The sequence below is a fragment of the Xenopus laevis genome, chromosome 5L, assembly GCF_017654675.1.
Source record: "Xenopus laevis strain J_2021 chromosome 5L, Xenopus_laevis_v10.1, whole genome shotgun sequence".
NCBI lineage: Eukaryota > Metazoa > Chordata > Amphibia > Anura > Pipidae > Xenopus > Xenopus laevis.
Window position 1 is genome coordinate 40,982,496 of NC_054379.1, and position 23,290 is coordinate 41,005,785.

At 37.1% G+C, this 23,290-nt stretch overlaps 1 protein-coding gene across 4 annotated transcripts in view; it reads left to right on the top strand.

Moving 5' to 3' along the window:
- LOC108716640 (sodium/calcium exchanger 1) overlaps positions 1–23,290 on the top strand; it is a 197,329-nt gene that overhangs the window by 142,937 nt on the left and 31,102 nt on the right. Inside the window, exons 3-7 of one of the 4 annotated variants that reach the window (XM_018262916.2) lie at positions 10,809–10,915; positions 13,985–14,005; positions 18,178–18,195; positions 18,287–18,301; positions 21,319–21,387. In XM_018262916.2, coding sequence (XP_018118405.1) covers positions 10,809–10,915; positions 13,985–14,005; positions 18,178–18,195; positions 18,287–18,301; positions 21,319–21,387 — 230 coding nt within the window. Of the gene's footprint in view, positions 1–10,808; positions 10,916–11,292; positions 11,397–13,984; positions 14,006–18,177; positions 18,196–18,286; positions 18,302–21,318; positions 21,388–23,290 lie in introns of all 4 variants that reach the window. The other 3 variants (XM_018262921.2, XM_018262922.2, XM_018262923.2) reach the window with 3 other exon arrangements.

The following is a 23,290-nucleotide window of genomic DNA, read 5'->3' on the forward strand; positions in this document are numbered from 1 at the left end:
CAATTTGCAACTGGTTTTAATTTTTTATTATTTGTGTTTTTTGAGCTACTTGCCTTTTATTCGGCAGCTCTCCAGTTTGCAATTTCAGCAATCTTTTTGCTAGGGTCCTAATTAACCTAGAACCCATGCACTGATTTGAATTAAGACTGGAATAAGAAAAGGAGAGGCCTGAATAGAAAGATGAGTAATAAAAAGTCGCAATTACAATACGTTTGTAGCCTTACAGAGCATTTGTTTTTTTTGGATGGGGAAAAAACTGGAAAGAGTCCGAAGAAAGCAAATAATTCAAAAACTATAAAAAAAAAGAAAAAATGAAGGTACATTGAATCGTTGCTTAGCATTAGCCATTCTATAACATACTAAACGTTAACTAAAAGGTGACCAACCCCTTTAAGTTTGCATGCCGCCCTTATTTACCCTCACTACATGGCACAATCAAAGCTCTTACATATTGACCTATCTGAAAGCAGAAGGCTTAGCCCTGCTCCTAAAGAAGACGCCCACTGGTCTTCCCACAGACTCCAATTTGTTTTAATTGCTTGCAATTGGAAATCCAGTGCTGCCTTGTTTTTCCTGGGATTGGCATACCCAGAGGCATCTGAATATGGGAAGCATGGATAATGATGACTGCAGAAGTGCTTATTAGGGTATCTGCTGTGTGTTAATGTGTTTTCTTACATTGTATGTCCGGGATTGAGCTAGTAATTGTCTTCTGGATGGTCAAAGTTTCCTGGCACTTTCAGAGACAACATTGCTCATAGTTTGCATCCAGTCCAGAAGTCTTATTTGCACCTGGAGAGTCAAGTCTGGCACCCGCTGCCAAATCAATAAACGAATAGGTTAAACTTGGTGGAGAAATGAAGCTGACTGGCAGAGTGCAGGCCGGTTACAGGAAGAGTTGGCTTGCCAGATGGAATTACCAAGCATCATGTCCGACAGCTGCAAATGTGTATGTCTTTGTCTGAGCGCCTAATAGCATCCAGGGCAGCCTGATGGCATTTACATCCCATTATTCGTATGCAGTCGAAATGAACATTGTGCAGCTGCAGAGGAAAGAACCTTTGGCATAACACCGCGACTCGGGAGATATAAACACTTTACGTTTGCATGTGGTTTTATAGTTATGATGAAATGAGTTAGGCTTCCTGCGCCATATCATAATCAAACTCTTCAAAGCAGAAAGCACTGACCAGTTGCAGTTTCAAACGGATATGTGCGTTCATTTTTGGAAAACCTAAAAGAATATTATTTCCAGGAGGTAAGAATGGCAGCGTTGGTTTTATGAGTAAAAATAAATATAGTAAAGCAGCAAGGCCAGTATTTTTCCCATCTTCCCAGGAAAACATGACTCTAACCTAAGCAAAACCATTGGTTTACCTATTCAACGGCCAGAAAAGCTTTGGGACTGTGGCACCTATCTGCCTAAGGGTAAGCTGAGGTTGAATGAAAATTTGAATGAAGGTTGAATGGAAATTTTAGCCCAAAATAATAAGTATATTGCAGGTCATACGTGCAGTAAAAGATTTTTTTTAAATGACTATCCTGTAATGACCACGTTTTGGCTTTTCTTGCTAAGGGATCCAGGAATTGATTCGGGATTCGGCCAGGATTCAGGCCAGTTTGAGCAGGATTTGGATTCGAATCCTTCTGCCCAGCCGTGACTTTTTGTCACAATACAAGGAAGTAAAATAGTTTTTCCCTTCCCACCCCTAATTTGCATATGATTCAGATTCGGTTCGGAATTCGGCCGAATCTTTCGCGAAGGATTCAGAGTTTCGGCCGAATCCAAAATAGTGTGTGTCACCATAATTCACATTTTTACACCAGAAGCCACTATTCAGCCCAGAAGGCTTAGCAGCACCAAGAAAAGAAATTGCTCTACAAGCATTTACATATCATTCACTTGTTCTGCAGATATTCCTTTCTGAAAATAATTGTAGTTTTTCTGGCAGGCCCTATGGGAGAGTTTATGAATATGTATAATCTAACGGTCCACTTAAATGCAGCAGGCTGGGCGGTTCTTTGTGTAGGCAACAGATAAAATATAACTGAATGCAGCAGAATTGATCATAATAACTACAATAGAAACTGCATTCTGCATCAGAAACACTTTTTGTATAGACAGAATGGAAAAAAACAGAAGGTCTGATTAAATGATGTTCAAGTTTGATATTACTGGTCCTTTAAGGAATCCCCTTATATATTTTATTGTCCATTATGTTGCCTCCTGGGCCTCATCTCAAACAGCATACCTTTTGTTTTCAAATACTTTTTGTACTGAATATTTAAATGGCAGGGTGAAGAGATGGGAGACAGGGAAGGACATTTTTATCTTTGCCGCATAGAGAGGCAGTTGCCTTTATGATATCCAATCATCCCAACAGCAGAAACCCATTCCTAAGGGGAATGCATGGATGTTGTCTAGGGTGGTTATATCTGGGCGACTTCCCTTGACCTGCTAAATGGTTTTTGGGATGCGTCCTTGTGTGATATTAACTCACAGAAGCGGAAAGTGCTGATTATCAAGTTGAACGGAGTCTATTCTACTTTTAAATGGATCAGCCAAACATTTATAGGATCAGAAACTCTTTCTTTTTAATCAAGAAATGTATGCAGCTCTTTGCTTCACTTGTAAATATATAACCTGCATGGTATTATAGATATATTATTAGGTCAATAAAAGGTGGCCACTGCCACAGTTTGCTTGATCCTAGTGCCACCATTTACTGAATTGTGGTGCTAAGACCCTTTTCATTGTGTAACTGTTGTCTGGACATGGGTCACTAGACATTGGGTTCTGTGTCCTTGAATACCCAAAGCATCTTCATAGTGCTTGTGAAATCTCTTCTATCTACATTTGTATAGGCGGCCAAATGGGACACTGGTAGATAACATCAGTCAGCCCATATATGGCATGCCTTAAATGACACATGCTTACCTAACATTTAGGGACCCATTTATTAAACCTTGATTTTTTTTCTGGTCGAGAGTTTTTAGGGAGAAAACTCATACCCCAAAGCTGCCAAAAACCCGAACCCGAAAGATACTCGATCTCAAACCTGTCGAGGTCATGTGGAAGTCAATGGCAGATGTCCCTAAAGTTGTTTGAGTTTTCGGACGATAATCCGAAAAAGTTTTCATAGTAAAAACGTGTTTTTGGAGCGTCAATCATACAATGCGAATTGACTCTCGATTTTGTTGTGACGTTTTGTCGGTCCAATTTTTTAGAGAACAGTTATTGATAAATGAGTTCAAATCGTGGAAGGGAGTTTGGCTGGATTTTTTTCATTAAAAAATAAGATTAATTCAAGTTATAGTAAATTTGCCCCTAAATTCTTCCACTGTATAGAGCACTTGTAAGGCCCCATCTAGAATATGCCGTACAGTTTTGGTCTCCATCACTCAAACAGGACATTATTGTATTAGAGAGGGTACAGAGAAGGACAACAAAGGCATGGAAAATCTTAGCTATGAGGAAAGACTGGCCAAATTGGAGATGTTCATGCTGGAGAAGAGGTGCTTTAGGGGTGATATGATGACTATGTATAAATATATAAGGGGATCGTATAATAATCTCTCTAATGCTTTATTTACCTGTAGGTCTTTCCAGCTGACACAAGGTCACCCATTCCGATTAGAAGAAAAGAGGTTCCGCCTAAATTTTCGGAAGGGGTTTTTTACAGTGAGAGCTGTGAAGATGTGGAATTCTCTCCCTGAATCAGTTGTACAGGCTGATACATTAGATAGCTTTAAGAAGGGGTTGGATGGCTTTTTAGCAAGTGAGGGAATACAAGGTTATGGGAAATAGCTCATAGTACAAGTTGATGCATGGTCTAGTCTGATTGCCATTTTGGAGTGAGGAAGGAATTTTTCCCCCTCTAAGGCAAATTGGAGAGGCTTCAGATGGGGTTTTTTTTTTTTGCCTTCCTCTGGATCAAAAAACTAAAAGGTTGAACGTGATGGACATGTGTCTTTTTTTCAACCCTACTATGTTACTATGTTACCAAATGAGCATATCTTTCCCCAATAAACCCAAAAATGAATTGGGTGATAGGCTGATCTGGCATAATTTTTGGCCAGTTCTATTTGAGGGCCCCATCCATGGGCAAATAAGCTGCAGAAGGACCTTCTTAATGGAAGGCCCTGCTTAATGGGGAATACAGTCTAAAAAAGACCCAAATTTTATTCTAATATTTTTTATATAGAAAGATAACAGCATTCCCAAGTTTATGTTTAAAAATGTCATAAACACTTCCCGAAGTCGTTTTGATTCAGTGTACACGCCATTTGGCTGCAGCTGGTGATGTGAATAACGTTAATAAATAGCAGGTTCATAAATTATATACAGAAGTGAAATATCCGATTTCCACTATTGATGAGTATTTAAAAAGGCCTGGTGCATGTGGAAGAGGAGTAAATCTGCTCAGTTGCTGTAGTTTTCGGTTCCAGATTGCACACGGTTATTAGTCGGATGTTTGCGTTTAGCGCTAATGCCTGATTGAAATGCCTAATGAACAGCACGCAGCACCTCAGGGCGATTTTATTCATATAAATTGTCTGTTTACTTTGGTCTGGCAATGTCAGCGTAGCGTGAAGAGTATTTGCAAGCATAGATATATATACAGAGCTAAAAGCTTGTAATGACTTACAGAAGAAACTATTGAAAAGCCTTTTTATTCTACTGAGCAGTTGCCAGCCCATTCTGTTTTTTAAAAAGCCATATTTTGATTGCTTACTTCTGCTTATCTGCATAGGCAAACAGTTCATACTTAATTGTATTTGTTTTGTGCACCGTGAACGGCTATTAAAGTGCTCAAAGACGTGAAAGCTGAGGTTTTATTGACCTTAAATAAACATTTTATGTTCCTTTAAGAACCGATGGTGCATGCATGATGTGGGGTTCTTTTAGAATAATATGATGACATTTTGCCTGTGGCTATGCTTTTCTCTTGGTTTTGTTCTTATACAGTATGTTGATGTACTTATATTTAAATTGCTCCTTTGCTCTACTTTTGTGTAGTTTCCGTTTTTGTGGTAAGTTAATATATTCCATCCCATTTTGCTGATCCAGAGCAATGTCTCTGGTGTGACTGATGAAGGGTAGGAGTATATAAGGTGACAGCCTCTGCTGAAGTTGATCAATATGTCAAGTCAGTACGTCTGCAGGAGAAACAGCCATAGGCTAGATGCCAGAATATGGCAGTCAGATAGATTGTGCCGTCCGTATAGTATTGGTGGAAGCCGCAGAGGAGATGATATTGATGATAGGGGTGATAGGTGGGGGGATGCTGTAACTTGTTGTTTAGCAACAAATGGAGAATTGCACGTTTGCATTCCTAGTCCAACATGGATGTCACTAGTGATGAGTTCAGTATGCAAGATGTAGCCTTTTTCTGTTGTACAGGAAAAATGCACCCATGTATTTATACCTCACACCTTAAGTCAGAGCTAAAATAGAGGCATAACTGTAAATCCTTTTATTTGAAGATTATGTGGCATGTATTTATCACAGATATATCTGGGTATCTGTTTTGTCTGCTGTGAATAAGGATTTATATTTGCTTAAAAAACTTTTTGTTTGTCGTAGGTGATTATGGAACAAACGCAGGTTCCGTTCTGACAAATGGGGCTGCTGCATAATTTATGTCAGCCTTGCAGATAAGACTAGAGGCCTTCTTTGTATAAATGTCATCATGTAGACTAAAGGCTTTCCTTATATAAATGTCATATCTTTCCGAGTCAAGGCTTTCCTTGTATAAATAAAATATCATTAATAGAAGCAGAGTGCCACAGGGTAAACATGCCTTACAATAAAATATAGATGCTGTAGGGCGCTGGGTTTCAAACCTGTACTCTGGACCTTCCAGAAGGTTATATTTCCACAGTGGATAACAACATTGAAAGAATCCTCTATATTGTAGGTATTTAGAGTACACAATGCAAGTTTGTCTGGGTGTTGAAGAAGGGCCTTCAAGAAACCATGTGAAGGCATGTTTTATGATTACGCTTAAAAAGAACATGGACAACCAACATGTCTTAATATCCACTCTTCTGCCTAGAACCATAGACCAACTACATATATCCTGTACAGGGTTAAAGGTTGGACCTAGGAAAAAAAACAAAAATGCGAGTTCCTCCAAAAAATAAAGCAGCAGGTAAAAAAACACTTACTCACAGGCTAGCCTATGAGTAAGTGCCTCAGCAGGCACAAACACATCAGGCCATATCCTAATATGTCTTAATAAACTTTTTGTATTTTTTTACTTGCTGCTTTATTTTTTGGAGGAACTCACATTTTTGGTTTTGTTCCTATGTGTATCCACCCTTGGACTGGGGTGAACTGTGAGTATGCCCTCCTGTCTGTATTCTATTTTTTGATACTGCATTTATTTCAGTAGTGCTTATATGGGCTGGGTGCACCATTTCTCTTTTTAGTTTAAAGGTTAGACCTCTCTGTTGCAGTTCCATTAATATAAAGTACAGGCAATAACCTCTTATGTTTTATGAATCTATGTAGAAATGTGCACATATATATCTTCATGATGTCTTCTCCTCAACTGTTGAGGGGGTGTGAGATGTGTAGCCCAACTACTACTCAATGTGGTTAATTGTGCAACATCTCAGCTATTCATTCAAGATGCAATGTCTTAATCCTTTTATGGTTGTAACATTCATTTCTGCGTATATCCTATTGCCATTGGCTACATGTAGATACAGAATGGCTGTATGTTGATCATCTTGAGTTTTATTAACAAACCCAGTAGGAAAGAGATTAATCTCTTATACAGTAGTCTAAAGCAGGGCTGTCCAACTGGAGGCCCATGGGCCGGATGTGGCCAAGATTTTTAAGGCTTACAGTCTGCTCAGAGGCTCCATAGACTTCACTATATGACATCATCATTTTAATTGAATCCAGTCCTCCAACATGCCATATGAGATATAACTACCCAACTAAATGTAATAGGTTGGGCAGCTCTGGTCTAAAAATATATAAATAAAGTGTTTATCAGAATTGTCATGTAGCGCATGACGGACTGCCTGCTTCTGTCGTTTGGTATTGATAGAAATATTTTAACTAATTACCTTGTCTAAGAATAGCTTTTCGTGGCCACAAGATGTAATTAGTAAACAACATAATGTCATTGATCTTGTTACTAATGATTTTCTAGTGATGTATTGAGATCCTTAACCATCCTTTATCTGCTTATATAATGCCATATACATCCATTCCCAGTCATTTAAGTGGCCTCTTATTAAAATGTAGTATGCTGCTCACATGTAGCCATGAACTTAGTCACATCAGTAAATAATACTAGTCACTTTGCATATGTATAAAGGTGCTTTTTTTCCTTATTTGCTGGGTTTAAGGTGCACTTCCTTGATGGCTGCCCAGAATATAAATGAGTTCATTTTAAGCATGAAGGACAAATCATGGCAGACAGTGAATGCTGAACATACTGAGAAGTTAAAACAAAATCTGTTCTGTGCTTCGAGTCTATTATGAGTTCAAAGGAACAATACCCTGAACTGATTTGTAGCATAAAGCTAAGCAAGGTCAGGAATCACTCTTTTTAACACCTATTTGGAGACAGATCAAACTGAAATCATAGACTGGCATATTTAGTGTTGTCAACTGAGGGAGGACTGATATTGCACTAAAAACTAGTTTGGTTTAATGACTTACACACAAAACAGATGAATACTGTTCTGCAGATATTGAATTTCATTATTTTCATGCGGTAAGCGATTTTCCTTATTACTTCTCAAGTCTTGTTGTTTCTCTGCTCCATAAATTTCCTGTAACCCAGAAGCGAGCGCCATCGCTTTTCTTCCAACCTGTTCCAAAACATTTGCAGTAACATATATTTTTAAGTTCCAGTGAAAAAATGCCAACGTTGCAGAACACGAAAGCAACTTGTATTTGTGCTTATTCCGCTGTCTACGCCAAAACCCTGACAGAAAATTGGTAGTTTTTGCGCTGTAGCTATGTTGCTTTAGGACAGGAGGACCACCACATTGAGACACTTGCTTTGTTGTTTTCAAAGTAGGGGTCTGTCTGTCACCCCCATGTCTGTCCAAGGCAGGGCATTGGCACTGGAAATGAAGCTCTTAAAGTTACTAGCTCTCAGGATCTGATAAAGGAAATAATCCTTGTGCCACTACATTTATCACTCGTGCTACTGTTTTGCTTGTTGCCTCTTTTTAAAGCTCCCCAAGGACTGAAAAGGCAACGCAGTTTGATCTGCAGGGATTCTGAATTATGTTGGGCTTCAGACACAATTCAGATTTGATTCAGCAGGGGCAAGATGAAATAGATTACAGGCTTTCTGAAGACTTCAGTGACGTTTGAAAACAATCCGCAGACGTTTTTCCTCCGGTAATTTCCTGAAGTGGGGTGCTTATGTTAGAACTCAGCAAGCATCTTTTGATTGGAGAGTGATAATGGCAATTGCCGTGCCGTCCATCTGTAAGCAGAGCAATCGAGTGATTGCACATTCACATACAGAACGTTATTGGGAAATGTTTTGCTAATCATGGAGTCGTTTGCTATTTGATGGCACAGAGCATTTAGTTTAGGATAAGCAGATCAGGAGTTCATTGCCCTCGCCAGGCTCTCAGCTGCACCAGACAATATGTTGTTGTTGTCATTTAATATTATTAGCCGGCACTGCAGTAAGGAAGAGATTGGGCGTTTGACGTAAAGGATGTCTGATGCATAATAAGCAATAACAAAATAATTAGCATCTTTAATGCTCTAAATTACCAGGTTTTCTGTGTTATCTATAGGAATGCTGCCAGCTCAATTTCTTTTTTTTTCCCCAGTTTACCAGCTGTACTGTGGTTCATTAGCTGTTGCCAAGAATAAAATGGCAGTAGATAAATGAAAAGAGTACAAAACAGATTAAATTAACCAATTGTAGGTAATGACCTATTGGATTTTTTACTATTTCAGCACTTCCCTTGGTCCCATGCGATAACTAGTATCGACTTGTCTTTTTTTATTTCAATTCTTCTTACTGGAGACATTTGAAAAAATAGTCATACTTTACCTGCATCAATGGAAAATGAGTTATATTAAAAGAATAATAAGTGTATTGCACCAGGATCTAGTAGTAATGTGGTAAACACAGCAATGAGCAGAAATGCTACTCAGAAATGTTTCTATTTTTGGCAAGTAGAATTAAAAGGGTGGATTCTATTTAAAATATATTTTAATATGTTTACCAATTCTCAGTAACATTTCAATTGGTCTGCATTTTTTATTTGGTATAGTTTTTTTAATTATTTGCTCTCCTTTTGTGACTTTTTCCAGCTTTATATGGGGGGGGTCACTGACCCCAGAGTCAATAAACTATTGCTCTGTGAAGCTACAATTTTATTGTTATTGTTACTTTTTATTACTTATCTTTCTATTCGGGGCCACTCCTATTCATATTCCAGTGTCTAATTCAAAGCACTGCCTGATTGCTAGGGTAATTAGGACCCTAGCAACCAAATAGCTGCTGAGATTCCAAACTGTATAGCTGCTGGAAAAAAAAAGCCAAACAATTCAAAAGCCACAAATAATAAAAACCAATTTCAAATTGTCGTAGAATATCACTCTCTACAACATAATAAGAGTAAATTTAAAGGTGAACAACCCCTTTACTGGTCACTTATTTGGTTGCTGTGGTTTACTAGATCTGGTAAGAAGTTTTAAATTTATTTTCAGATGCCAAAAATATTTGTAAATCAGTTAACTACTAAATTATCATTTGGTTTAAGTCTGAGAGCGTTGCCTTTCCTTACAATATTTGATTATCAATAATAACAATCTGTTAAAACTGTATAGATGTTTAAACATGTATGTATTGCCATTTGACAATAGTAGAAAAAGGAGGAGAAACCCAGTGCTCACAAATATGTACTTAATGCAAACATTTTTATGTATTTGTGAAATTTAGATTCTTGTCCAAAATGGAATTTACATAAGTACTAGTTTTTACTGATTTTTTTTATGTAAATTGATGAAATCAACAGATTTGCATGAAGTGTTTCTGTATGAATGTCATGTGAAAAATATCAATCTGTTATGTTTTTATTTCATTAATTATAATATTTATTGTTAAGTAATTACTAGGTTGAGGATTCGCTCTGATAAAATAAAAACAAAATGACTTTATCTTTGAGCATTTAAACCCAAATATTTTCACTGGTATTTTACAACAAAGCAATAAAGGGGAAATGTTAGCGGCATTGTTTGGAAAAAAAATGGTCATTGGCAACAAGAAAAGTGCAGAGGTTTGCAAATATAGGTATGGAACCTGTTATCCAGAATGCTCGGAACCTGGGGTTTTCTGCTAAGTCGACTAAAAAAATTATTTAAACTTTAATTAAATCCAATTGTTTTGCCTCCAACAAGGATTAATTATATCTTAGTTGGGATCAAGTGCAAGGTCCCGTTTTATTATAACAAAACAAAATTAAATAATTTTTAATTTTTATTATTTAAATGGAGTCTATAGGAGATGGATTTCCCGTAATTTGGAGCTTTCTGGATAACAGGTCATTTGTACCTATTTGTTGTCGCATTACAGTAAAAATTATAAGCCAAATAAGCACAAATTATTGGCAAACTTTTTCCTGCAATTTTTCTTTTTCATTGCTCTATTTTACAACAGTAAAGCCACTTATGACATTTCCCCGTTTATTTTCTGTCTCGGCTCTGGCTTTTTCCTTGCATTCTTAAACTGCCAACTATATTTTGCTGTTTTCCCTTTCCTTTCTCCTGTGCTTCCTTTCTTCAGTCTGTCCTTCTCTTCTTGCAGCAAAACCATATCAGTGAAAATAATTGATGATGAGGAATATGAGAAAAACAAGACCTTCTTCCTTGAGATTGGGGAACCCCGTCTGGTGGAGATGAGTGAGAAGAAAGGTGGGGGAATCTGATCCAAGGCTCAGTCCTAATCACTACCACGTCTTGACATGTTACAATCGAATGGCTCATTCAAACCATTGATTCAAGTGCACACATCTGTCTTTTGTATGGAAAAGGGAAATATATTTGGAATGATAAATATTCCCCCTAGAATCTTACATTGAAGATATCTCATTAAAAGACCCACTTTATGTACTCAAATGGTTTAGTCTTCTGGTAGAGTATACAGAGATATAAGTACCTTTTGACATACTTAAGCTGATGTGTGCATATTTTCTGCTCTTAACCTCATAACAACCATCAGGCTAGGTTGATATTAAAGCATGTGTGTGTGACTCCAACCATCCATTTCCCTTTGTCTTGTGTCCCCACAGGAAGTGCATTACCCTTAAAATACTTGACAGAGAGGAGTATGACAAAGAGTCCAATTTCTTCCTTGTGCTTCAAGAACCAATCTGGATACGAAGAGGAATGAAAGGTGTGAGAGTATAATAAAACAAACCAACAAGAAAATCTCCTGTTCTGTTTGTAACTCCCTACTCTCACACTTGCTCTATCCTCTCGCTTAGCCTCTGAACTCTTTGCAATTTCTTCAAAGCCTAGCTTTCTAAGTGTAGCCAGCTCTTTGTTTATCCTCTCATCTATTACTCAGCAAGTCTTGAGTTTATATATATATATATATATATTCAAGTCATTTATTTACTAAACACATCTGCTCCATTGGGCTTCATTTTTATAGCACCTTTACTAATTTTGGTTAGCTGGTTAAAGCCACGTTCCATGCATTGTCTCTCTACTATATTTCAAACTTAACTACAGGGCTTTTCCATAAATCCAGTCTTATACAGTAACGGTATGAAAGTCATGCATGAAGACGACTAGAGTTTTGCAGACAATGCTGTAGCCATCTGATAATATAATTCAAGTTTATATGTTTCCCACCAATGAAAAGAATGTTAAACTTGCCCTTGGTGGCACTGTTATTGGGTTAACTTTTAAAATAATACTCTTGCAAAACCTCAAATGGTTTGAAAAATAAGATGTTCCTTCAACTCTTTAAATCTTTAAGCAGAATACTGAGTAGAATATTAGGATTATGACTGGACTGTCATCTCAGCCAAAAGGACTCAAAAAACAAAATATGGTCATTTGTCTGGTTACTATTCCCTTATTTAATGTGCTAATGTCTCGAATGTGCAGTAATATAATATGACAGTTTTTAAGCTCAACCAATTTACTCTGCCAGTTATGTGTTGCAAAGAGAGAACAAAACAGCTTAGAAAACAGAATTATTGAGTAAGATCTGGTTAAATTGGAGCAGAGACTCCAGCAGGTACAAATTCCCCATTATACTTTCAACTGCTAAACAAGAATGTTTGTATGAAAACCAACGAAAACCATAAACAAAACTTAACTAACATGCATGTGCAAACCATAAAAATCCACAAGCTAGTTACTTCTACTTAAAAAAAAGAAAAATCTTTTTTTTGTTCAATAAAAGTCTAATATGCATGTAATTATTGTATAGTTCTAAGTGTGTGACAAGCATGTGACAAACATAGTTTATAATGGCCAAATCAATTTAAAGGTACTTGTGAAACATCTGTATAAACCACATCTCAACAATTTCAGCCTGCAATTGTACTTAGAAGGCTGTTCCGATGAGTGGTTTTCATTCATTTGGCAATCAACCCACGGCAAGCCAAACCACGGCTCAGTATAAACAATGAATTTAACCTCAGCTGTCATGTTCCTATAGGAATCTGGTGGAACTAGTTTGCCCTTTGTTTTACCAGGTATAAAATTATATAACTAGTGACATTAGCTTCCTAATGTAATTAAGCCTGATACACATGTCAAATATTGTAGTATCAAATATAATCATTAAGGCAACACTTTCAGTTTTATCCCCAAAACAAGAGAATTCCGGCAATCTATATAATATTATCTAATCCAATTTTGTAAATCCCTGGATATGATACCAGCGATCGTTGCTATAAAATATACAACAATCATGACTATGACTATGTTAATACCGTGGCAAGAGATATTTGGCTGCCTGTTAAAAAACAACAGGTTGCTTATTTGCATTAGAACCAAAACACAATTTAATGAGGCTGACATTACCCAATAGATCAAGTCTGTCCAACTCAAGACAGCTGGAAGGCCCTGAGCTACGATTTGGCTGTTTGATTTTTGTGATGTTTGTTTTTATATTACAAATTAAATGTACAGTTTTCATTTAAGAAGGCTTACATGAGGTTAGTGTATTTTTATAAATGTTTATATTACAAAGGTTTAAGAGCTTTGGTTTCATAAACATACATATATAGAGAATATAAAGTATGACTCTACATAAAAAGCAAATGCCCGGTGCTTATTGAGAAGGAAATATAAGCCTCTGCACCCAAGCACAATCTGATTTTAGCCATTTGAGTGAGGAGAAATGTTCTGCTTGTGACTGCAGAGCCCTTTTTGCTTTTGGTAGTTGTAGGTCATGATACACCAAGGGTTAGTTCACACAAGGAGATTTGGGGAGATTTTGTCGCCTGGCGACTAATCGCCTCGTCTTCTGAGCCACAATCTCCCCGAACTGCCTCAGTGTGTTTTCCCATAGGCTATAAGGAAAAGTCGCCTGTGCTCACACAGGCAACTTCGGGCGACTATGGAAAATGCATCGCCGTGTGTGCATTAGCGCAGGTGACTTTTCATTATAGCCTATGGGAAAACTGGCTGAGGCAGTTCGGGGAGATTGTTGCTCAGAAGACGAGGCGATTAGTCACCAGGCGACAAAATCTCCCCGAATCTCCTCGTGTGAACTAACCCCAAAGGGACATAGACTGACCCATTCCTGGTTTAACAAGCACATTTTCAACAAAATAGAACATGGATCAATTTATGTTTCCTAAACAGCCAATTTTTTCCTATTGGTGATGCTAGTACAGTAATCTAGAATTATGAGATTGGCCTCTACCACTTCAACTGAGCTACTTTCTGTGGACTTCATTTTCATTTTTCATTTGTGTCTCTTATCCTTTGTCTGTCTGTTATGTGCTTTCTTCACAGCCCTGTTGTTAAATGAGCTTGGTAAGCATTTCATTTCTTCTCTTTATTTTCTACCTTCTGTATCCCTGCCTTCCTGAGAGCAATTATCTGAATTTTTTTATCTTAATGTGTTCTTCCCTAGTGCTTTGTGATATTGTCATTATTTTGCCAATTCAAGGGGATATATGTATTGACCATGCCTCCCAACTGTCAATGTTTGAAGGGCCAATAACACCACATAAATTAAAGATTTATATGCATTTAAATTTAAGGTATTGTTAATATAGTTAATTGTTAATTTACACTAGCATGTTGTTTTTGAAAGGTGAAGTATATAACTGATATGAATAAGATAATTTTAAACTATATGTCTGACATTCAAGCTTTAGTAGTATTGAAGGGCCTAAATTTATTCTGCAGGAATGAGAAGCTGGTCAGAACACAAGGGTTATTTACAATGCAGGACAAAGTGGAAATACATTTTATGCACTTTGCACACTGCGTTCTCTTTAGTAGTGCAGAGACCTGTGGCTTGTATTAGGCAGCACTCTGTCTAAAAGGAGTAGGCAGAATGAGGCCCATAGGTGTCCCCCTACCCACCTCTTAAATGTATGATAATTTAAAATAAATATTTAAAAAAAGGGGTTGTTCACCTTTAAATTAACTTTTAGTATGATGCAGGGAGTGAGATTCTGAGACAGTTTGCAATTGGATTTCATTTTTTATTATTTGTAGTTTTTGAGTTATTTGGCTTTTTATTCAGCAGCTCTCTAGTTTGCAATTTCAGCAATCAGGTTGCTAGGGACCAAGTTACCCTAGCAACTATGCATTGATTTGAATAAGAGACTGGAATATGAATAAGAGAGGCCTAAATAGAAAGATAAGTTATAAAAAGTAGCAATAACAATACATTTGTAGCCTTACAGAGCATTTGTTTGTAGATGGGGTCAGTGACCCCCATTTGAAAGCTGGAAAGATCTAGAAGCAGAAGGCAAATCATTTAAAAACTACTAGAAATAAATAATGAGGACCAATTTAAAAGATGCTTAGAACTGACTAGTCTATAACATACTAAAAGTAAACTTAAAGGTTAACCACCCCTTTAAAGGAAAACTATACCCCCAAAATGAACACTTAAGCAACAGATAGTTTACATCCTATTAAGTGGCATATTAAAGAATCTTATCAAACTGGAATATTTATTTAAGTAAATATTGCCCTTTTACATCTCTTGCCTTGAGCCACCATTTTGCAATGGTCTGTGTGCTGCCTCAGAGATCACCTGACCAGAAATACTACATCTCTACAGGAAGAAGTGTTGAAGCAAAAGACAGAACTCTGTCTGTTAATTGGCTCATGTGACCTAACAAGTATGGTTTGTTGGTATGTTTGTGTGCACAGTGAGTCGTACGATCCCAGGAGGCGGCCCTTATTTTTTAAAATGGCAATTTTCTATTTAAGATTACCCAATGGCACATACTACTTAAAAAGTATATTATTATGAAAAGGGTTTATTTATATTAAGCAGGGTTTTACATATGAGCCGTTTTATGCAGTATCTTTTAATTGAGACCTACATTGTTTGGGGGGTATAGTTTTCTTTTAACGCCAAAAAAATATTTTATTTGGTATTGTTAGACTGATGTATCATATTTAAAACTAGGAATCCCAATTATTCAATGTGGCCAGGAATAGGTTCAACAAGTCAGTTAGTAGATAAATATTGATCTCTTAAGTACTGATCCAATATTTGTGATTGTTCAAGCCTTCAGAATTTGTTTTCCTAAATCAGCCAAAATATTAAATAGTATGGGATGTCAAACTCCATTCAAGGCTGTGGGGAATGATGTGGGCTGGAGTCCAGCAATATCAATAGTGATTCAACCCACTGAACTATATTCAACCTTATAAAATACAGTGATCATTATGCACCAATCATAATTTACCACTCATTTGTAAATCAGCTTGATAAATTTACATGTAATTTTTATACATTATGGTGTTATTGGCCCTCAAATTGGGACCCGTCTACAGATTTAAAGGGGTTAGGACTACAAAAGGAGAATTGGGGCACATTGGAGTTCACTTAGAATTAAGTGGGCATGGTGTAGGCATAGTGGAAGTAGGTTCTTAAATGTCCTGATTTTTTAAAATGTGGAAAGTTGGGAGTTGTGTTCAATGCATTAAAATACAAGCCTAGCTGACGTTTAATATAATGGATACAAATGTTACTATCAACTGTTGAAAAACTTACAAATTTTTTTTTTACTGTAAATCTGAAATATGAAAAAGAATCTCAAATGAACATTTTACTTGATCGTGATCTTTTTTTTTTAATATACTACTACTGAAAGCCAGTTGTAATTTCTAATTTGCAATATCTAGTCTTGTTTCAAAAAATTCATTGTTCTGATTAAATAATTATTATGTTTATGTTGCTTTTATTTGCCAAATGTCAATAATGTTCATTTACCAAAGCATAGGCACAACCAGTGGTGTACTAGAGGATCAATAAACCTCCCTTAGGACACTCTACTTAGTATTTGTGCCTATCCCTGGTGCAGTGCAAAGTGCCCTCTGTGCATACAGTTACTGGATGTTATAGGCGGTGTTCTGGGCTTGTATTATATTTTGCTTTTCTTTGCTTGTGAAGTGAACCACACCAATACTTTAATATTTGTTGACTGGAATAATGTGCAGTTATGTAATATTCTATCCGGGACACTTGGGACCTAGATTTCCTAAAATACATATAAACATTAGAAAATCCAGCACAGTTATTTTGCAATCATCATAGATTTATGCCAGGTTAGGTTAAACCAGATATATTGCATTTGCCTTAATATCACAGAGGAACAGTGAATCAGCAGGACTAAATACGAGATTTAGTAGGGACGGCAGTTTTTCCAGAATAGGTAGCAACACTATTTATATGATGAATTCTTCTAAAGGGCAATAGTTATGTATGGATAGATAGATAGATAGATAGATAGATAGATAGATAGATAGATAGATAGATAATAGATAGATAGATAGATAGATAGATAGATAGATAGATAGATAGATAGATAATAGATAGATAGATAAATAGATAGATAGATAGATAGATAGATAGATAGATAGATGATAAATAGATAGATAGATAGATAGATAGATAGATAGATAGATAGATAGATAGATGATAAATAGATAGATAGATAGATAGATAGATAGATAGATAGATAGATAGATAGACAATATAGAGAGAATACATAGCCATACACCTTTCTGTGACACTTCAAATCTGAAACATTATTGAAAATATTAAGAAAAGTTGTTCCATTTTTATTTTAAAAACATTTGCCCACAATGCACCTACTGCCTGGTAAAGTGAAAAACAAGGGATTCAAGAGAACACAAAGGCAAGATAAAACAGGGCTCCATGTCCAGGACAGAGCACAGCTTCCACTGGCGATGAGTATGGAGCAATTGCTTAATGTATGGGGCTCTAAAGACTTAATTTTGTGCCCCTTGTGCTCCAACATTTATACTGTACCCAGAATAAAACACCACAGGAGCCCAGTTTATATTTTGGCACCCTGTACCTTGTTTACCCTGACAGATTTGTTCAATTGTCCAGCCAATTTATGTGATAGTTCCTGCAGCTTTATCAGCACCATGCTCTTTTATCCAGTTCAGTGTTCGTTATTTGAACACTAATTAGTTTAATGTGAGAATGGAATGGAAGACTGAAATGCTATTTTGGGGCCACTTAACAAATCATAACCTTAATCGTCACTAGTGTTGAATTCTAATAAGGATGGTTGGGATAGCAGCCCAGGGTCATGCAATAGGTCCCAAATACAGTAATTTTGGAGGCCAATACAGCAAGGTGCAGCTTTAAATTCATGCACTGTATTTATTCCACAAACTCTTTTCTCTTAAAATGAGCTTAAAATAAACTACTATGGTGCATCCCATGGCTTTCCAAACATAGTCCTGCCATTAACTATTTCTTAGTGATAAATATGGAACAACTAAAGTAACAAACGCCCAGGTCCATGTATAATTAGAGCCTTGCTGGGAAATAATAAAAATGCCCTCATCTCAAGAAAATACTGTTTATTGCTTTTAGTTGAAGCTATTGTCCTGAAATGATTTTAGGGTGACTGAGGCTTCTTTCCAAGCAGCTACTAATAATGTTCTTTTCTTTTGGCTTTTTCTGAACATTGCAGGAGACTTCACAATCACAGGTATGTGCTATTTTAGCGTTATTGTTTTACATCTAAAATGTGTGTTTGAATAAAATTTAATTCATATGGATCTTATTTTTTCTCAATAAAGGAAAAATATTATACGGTAAGAACGTAATCCAGAAAAATACAGGTTTGTATCTAACACGGCGCCTTTGTGCACTCACTGGGGTTGCTCATTGTGCAGTGTTAATGTCACTTGTGCTTAATTCTGCCAATGTGGGGAGGATATTTGTGAATGGGAAGTGTAGTCTCCCGCATGGTTTTACCTATGATTCCCCATTGTCACTCTGGATTTTACTGACAAATATTTTATAACATTTTGTGAATGACTAAACGCTTAACATAAGATGGACAGTTAACTGAAGAGATATGTCATAAGCCAAAGAAGGGGTGACTAAGTCACTTGTTGCAATGCTTGTGTCTACTTCACAATAAAATAGGGTGTTTCTAAAGGGTATTGGATTTTGGAATGGGAATAGTGCTTAATGTGTTACACATCCAATACAGGGGCCACCTAAAGGCTCAGGGGAACTGACATTAGGCACAATGCTGTTCTTGGATTGGTGCAGATAATTTGGAAAGTAGTGCAATTAGTGCTTCCCCTACAGTAGCACAACCTACTACATCATAGTTCCATCATAGACTCCTTGACCTCTTCTGATAAATGTACTATGGGAGGTAAATGTTTTAATATATTCACTGGATTAGTCTACCTCATCTGAGATCATTCATAAAGAGACATATTCAAATAAACAAGAGCCCCTATGCTTAATAGCAAGTACAGTAGAAACCCCAATTTATGTTTTTCAGGGGACCAGAAAAAATGGTGTAAAATTCAGGAAAACGTAAAATCAGGGAAATGTATTATGCATAATATATAGGTGGGAGCACAAAACAACAATGTAAAATGAGGGAAAACTTAAAATCAGGGGATGTAAAATTGAGGTTTCACTTTATATAAAACATGGAGAAATATACAGTTTCCAATAGATAATCCAAAATCAAAGCAATGTATGCTATTGCATTCACGAGTAAGGAGTGTATGTGATATTGATAGACAGGTTTTTTTGCTTAAAATTCATAAATATAACCCTAAAGGGTAATGCAAAGTAATGAGTGTTCCATTAACACAACATTCAAACCTTGGTCTTTAATGGTGATAATTCCTTCTAGCTGGTGGGATTGGCAGCTTTTAGAGGGAAGGCTTTTGAAAAACCTGCTTCAGTATGGTATAATTTACTGAGTTCCAATGGAGAAAGAATGCTAATCCCCCAAATCACCATTGCAATTAGTACTCCATTTGGCTAATAGACAAGAATGAAGTAAACACAGAAACTCAACCCATTCTATTGATCCCATTGGAAAGGATAATTACAGCTGAAATAGTTCATAGGATGCTGTGAGATATCTTCTCTTGCAGCTGCTATTTCTGAAATGTGGGTACAAGTATAGTATAGTAAGTGCAATGTTTCAGTGTCCATAGTCTTTGTTCTGAGGATTTTGAGTCGATCTACTGTACATTTAACACTAACTGCAGGGAAGCCCAGTACTGCTAAATGTATATACCTTAATAGATACACACTCTGTGTGCAGTGAAGGACCTACTTTTACATAAGGTCGGTAATTACCCCTTGTTTTGTCGAGCTCACAGGGGCCATCTTTAGCCACTTTGGTAGTCTTCGGGTCTTCTTCCAGTACTTTTCATCACTTTTGGCACATGCGCAGTTGTAGCGCCAACTGCGCATTCGGCAGTACGGAGCTTCCTAAGGGTCAGGGTGGAATCACGATATTTCCTCGTGAGGCAACTTCGGGCGAAAAACGAATGGCGTCGAGTGCCATCCCGCCGGCGATTTACATTTTAGCTGGCGCAGAGGCAGTTCAGGGAGATTAGTCGCCCCGAAGAAGAGGTGATTTGTCGCTAGGTGACGAATCTCCCGAATCTGCCTTTGTACGTTGACCCTTACTGAGATTACCAAAGCTGCTCTGTGAGCTCCTCTGCGCTGACTCTGCAACAAGGGGTAATTACCGGCTTAGGGGTATTTACTTGTGTTAAAGGGGTTGTTCGCCTTTGAGATAACTTTAAGTGTGATGTAGAGTGTGATATTCTGAGACAATTTGCAATTTGTTTTCATATTTTATTATTGAAGGTTTTTGAGTTATTTAGCTTTTTATTCAGCAGCTCTTCCATTTGCATCTTAAGCAATCTGGTAACTAGGGTCCAAATGACCCTAGCAACCATGCATTGATTTGAATAAGAGACTGAAATATGAATAGGAGAGGCCTGAATAGAAGGATCAGTAATAAAAAGTAACAATAACAATAACATTTGTAGCCTTACAGAGAATTTGTTTTTTAAAAGGGAGTCAGCGACGCCCATTTGAAAGCTGCAAAAAGTCAGAAGAAAAAGGCAAATAACTATAAAACTATAAAAAAATAAATAATGTAAACCAATTGAAAAGATGTTTAGAATCGGTCATTCTATAACATAGTAAAAGTTACCTTAAAGGTGAACCACCCCTTTAACTCCTGTGCGGGGAGGGAGCATGGATGGGTAGGGGCTTTTATTAGAAAGGGTGTTTAGTTCTCCTTTAACAATTTCTCCTCAGAGAAGGCAGGATCTATATGTACTAGAAGGTTGCTGGGTTTGCTCTAGGGAGCTATTTAGCCTGAAAACTAACAGGGGGCATTTGGTGTTCTGGGGTTTTCCTAATACATTGATTGGTGTCTGGATATTGCCGTTAATGATAGTTTACACCTAAGACCACCCTTCTCTAGTTAGTCCTCTGATCAGAAACAGTGGTGTAACTACCAGGGCAGCAGGGGGTGCGACTGTACCCTCGCCCCCACCCCCCAAGTATGACCCACCAAGGTTACCACGGTGCCCTATAGGGAGGCCTGAAGGTAAATCATGCACGCACCATGTGTCCTGATGGGGGGACAGACTGGAGGCTGGGACTCGTGCAGGTTTTGCACCCAGACTCATGGTTCCCTAATTACACCACTGCTCACATATCAAGTGTGCGCATGACTGTGTGGAAACTTTACACATTAACAGCACTGTGTCCCTTCATTGTCTCAGCCCGATTAGCTTTTTTTAACTTTCCTTGGTTGATTTGCTAGGGAAACCTGTCTTGAGGAAGGTTCAGTTTAGAGATCATCCTATACCATCTACTGTAATCACCATTACAGGTATTCATTTTCCTTATTACCCCCCCCCCTTATGGTAATGTGATATAATTAGCACTTGTGTTACAGTAACTGTGTTGTCATTATCTTTTTCTTTTAAGGTTATCACTCACAAGTACTACGTATTATATTGAATTGCACTCAAGGATGGGAATAGGACTCTCCCTTGGGGACCTGTAAATTGTTGTAGGAGTCACTGAAAGTATGCACACATACAGGTTATAGAAATGACTAAAGATATTCATAGTTATAAATATCACTGACCTTTCCCTTTCGATGAACTAGATTTGAGTTCAAGTTTTATTTGCAGCAAAAATTGAGAATTTGAGTTTCAAAAAATTAAAAACGCAAGATTTATAAAGCGCAAAAAAAAATCCCAATAAAGATATTCACCATCTACAAGCTGACAATTCCATATGGAAGCCAGTGAGAGTTGCATATTCAAATTTCAAGCTGTTTTCCAAAGGAATCTGAATTCCAAGTTTTCCAAGATGAATTTAGCAGACTCATTAGAAATGATGGGTAGAATGATGGGTCTTTCTAGTTTTTGAATTTGAACAATATTCAAATTATTGATAAATCTGCCTCCCTGTATGATGCTTGTGCTGCTCTGTTCTGTAATCACCATACCCCTCCAAACATCCAAGATGTAGGACATTATGTAGTTTTATAGAAAGAAGAGAGCTATTGGCCAATCTGAACTGGGAGTCAAAATATGCCCCGGCATTTCAGGTATACAAAGGCCCAAACAGCTCCCCATAGGCTCAATAACTAGTGACTGTCTAATAGTGAATGAAACAACATTCTTAGTTCAAACACATTAAAATAAGCATGATTTATCCAAATGTATGGTCCATATCAGGTCCGTGATGAATCCAGAGGAATGACTGTATATCCTAAGTGCAAATGAAGGGTTAAACAATATGGAGAGATTATTAGAGTGTTTTTAACAAGAGCCAATACACAGAGCCAATAGCTTCCAGCGGTTACAGACAGAAACATATGGTTTGTCAGTATTAATGAACAGTGCATAGACTTCACATCTGGGTGTGTGACCAGTCGTAAACATTTTAAAATACAATTATACAACCATAGCTGCTGCAGGGATGACAGCCTGAGTTTGCTTTTGAATGGGAAAATAAATGCCATAAAACTATCCTAGCATATATACTCATCACTAGTTATCGGCGAATGAATTTGCCAGACATGAAGTAGCGGCGAATTTCCATGTTTCGCCGCAAGCACATTAATTTGCAAAACTGCGCCGACAAAAAATCCACCGCATCAAAGAAAAAAATTGACGCACATCAAAATTGTTGCGTGCATAAAAATTGACGCGCATAAAAATTATTCGGACGCCCATTGACTTTAATGCATTTGGGCCAAATAGTCTTGCGTATAAAAATTGTCGCTCGCATCAATATTATTTTGTCGCCCACTGAGTTCAGTTCGTTTCGCAAATTCTTCGCCATTTCTCGCAAAGCGACATAGGACAGATTCGCCCATCACTTCTCATCACTCATCAGCAAGAACATTACATGTATGATGGCCTCTAAAGAGGCTGTGGACTATATATATGTGGACTTTTACAAAATAGAATCGACCAATGCTCGGATAAATGTAATTAATATGAAATGTACTACATTATTATATTTTATAGTACAGATATGGGATCTGTTATCTCATACTCATTATCCAGAAAACTCCAAATTACTGAAAGGCTCATAGACTCCATATTATCCAAATAATCCAAATTTTTAAAAATGATTTCCTTTTTCTCTGTAGTAATAAAACAGCACATTGTACTTGATGCAAACGAAGATGTAATGAATCCGTATTGGAAGCAAAACCAGCCGGTTTATTTAATGTATAAATGATTTTCTAGTAGACTTAAGGTTTAAGGAGC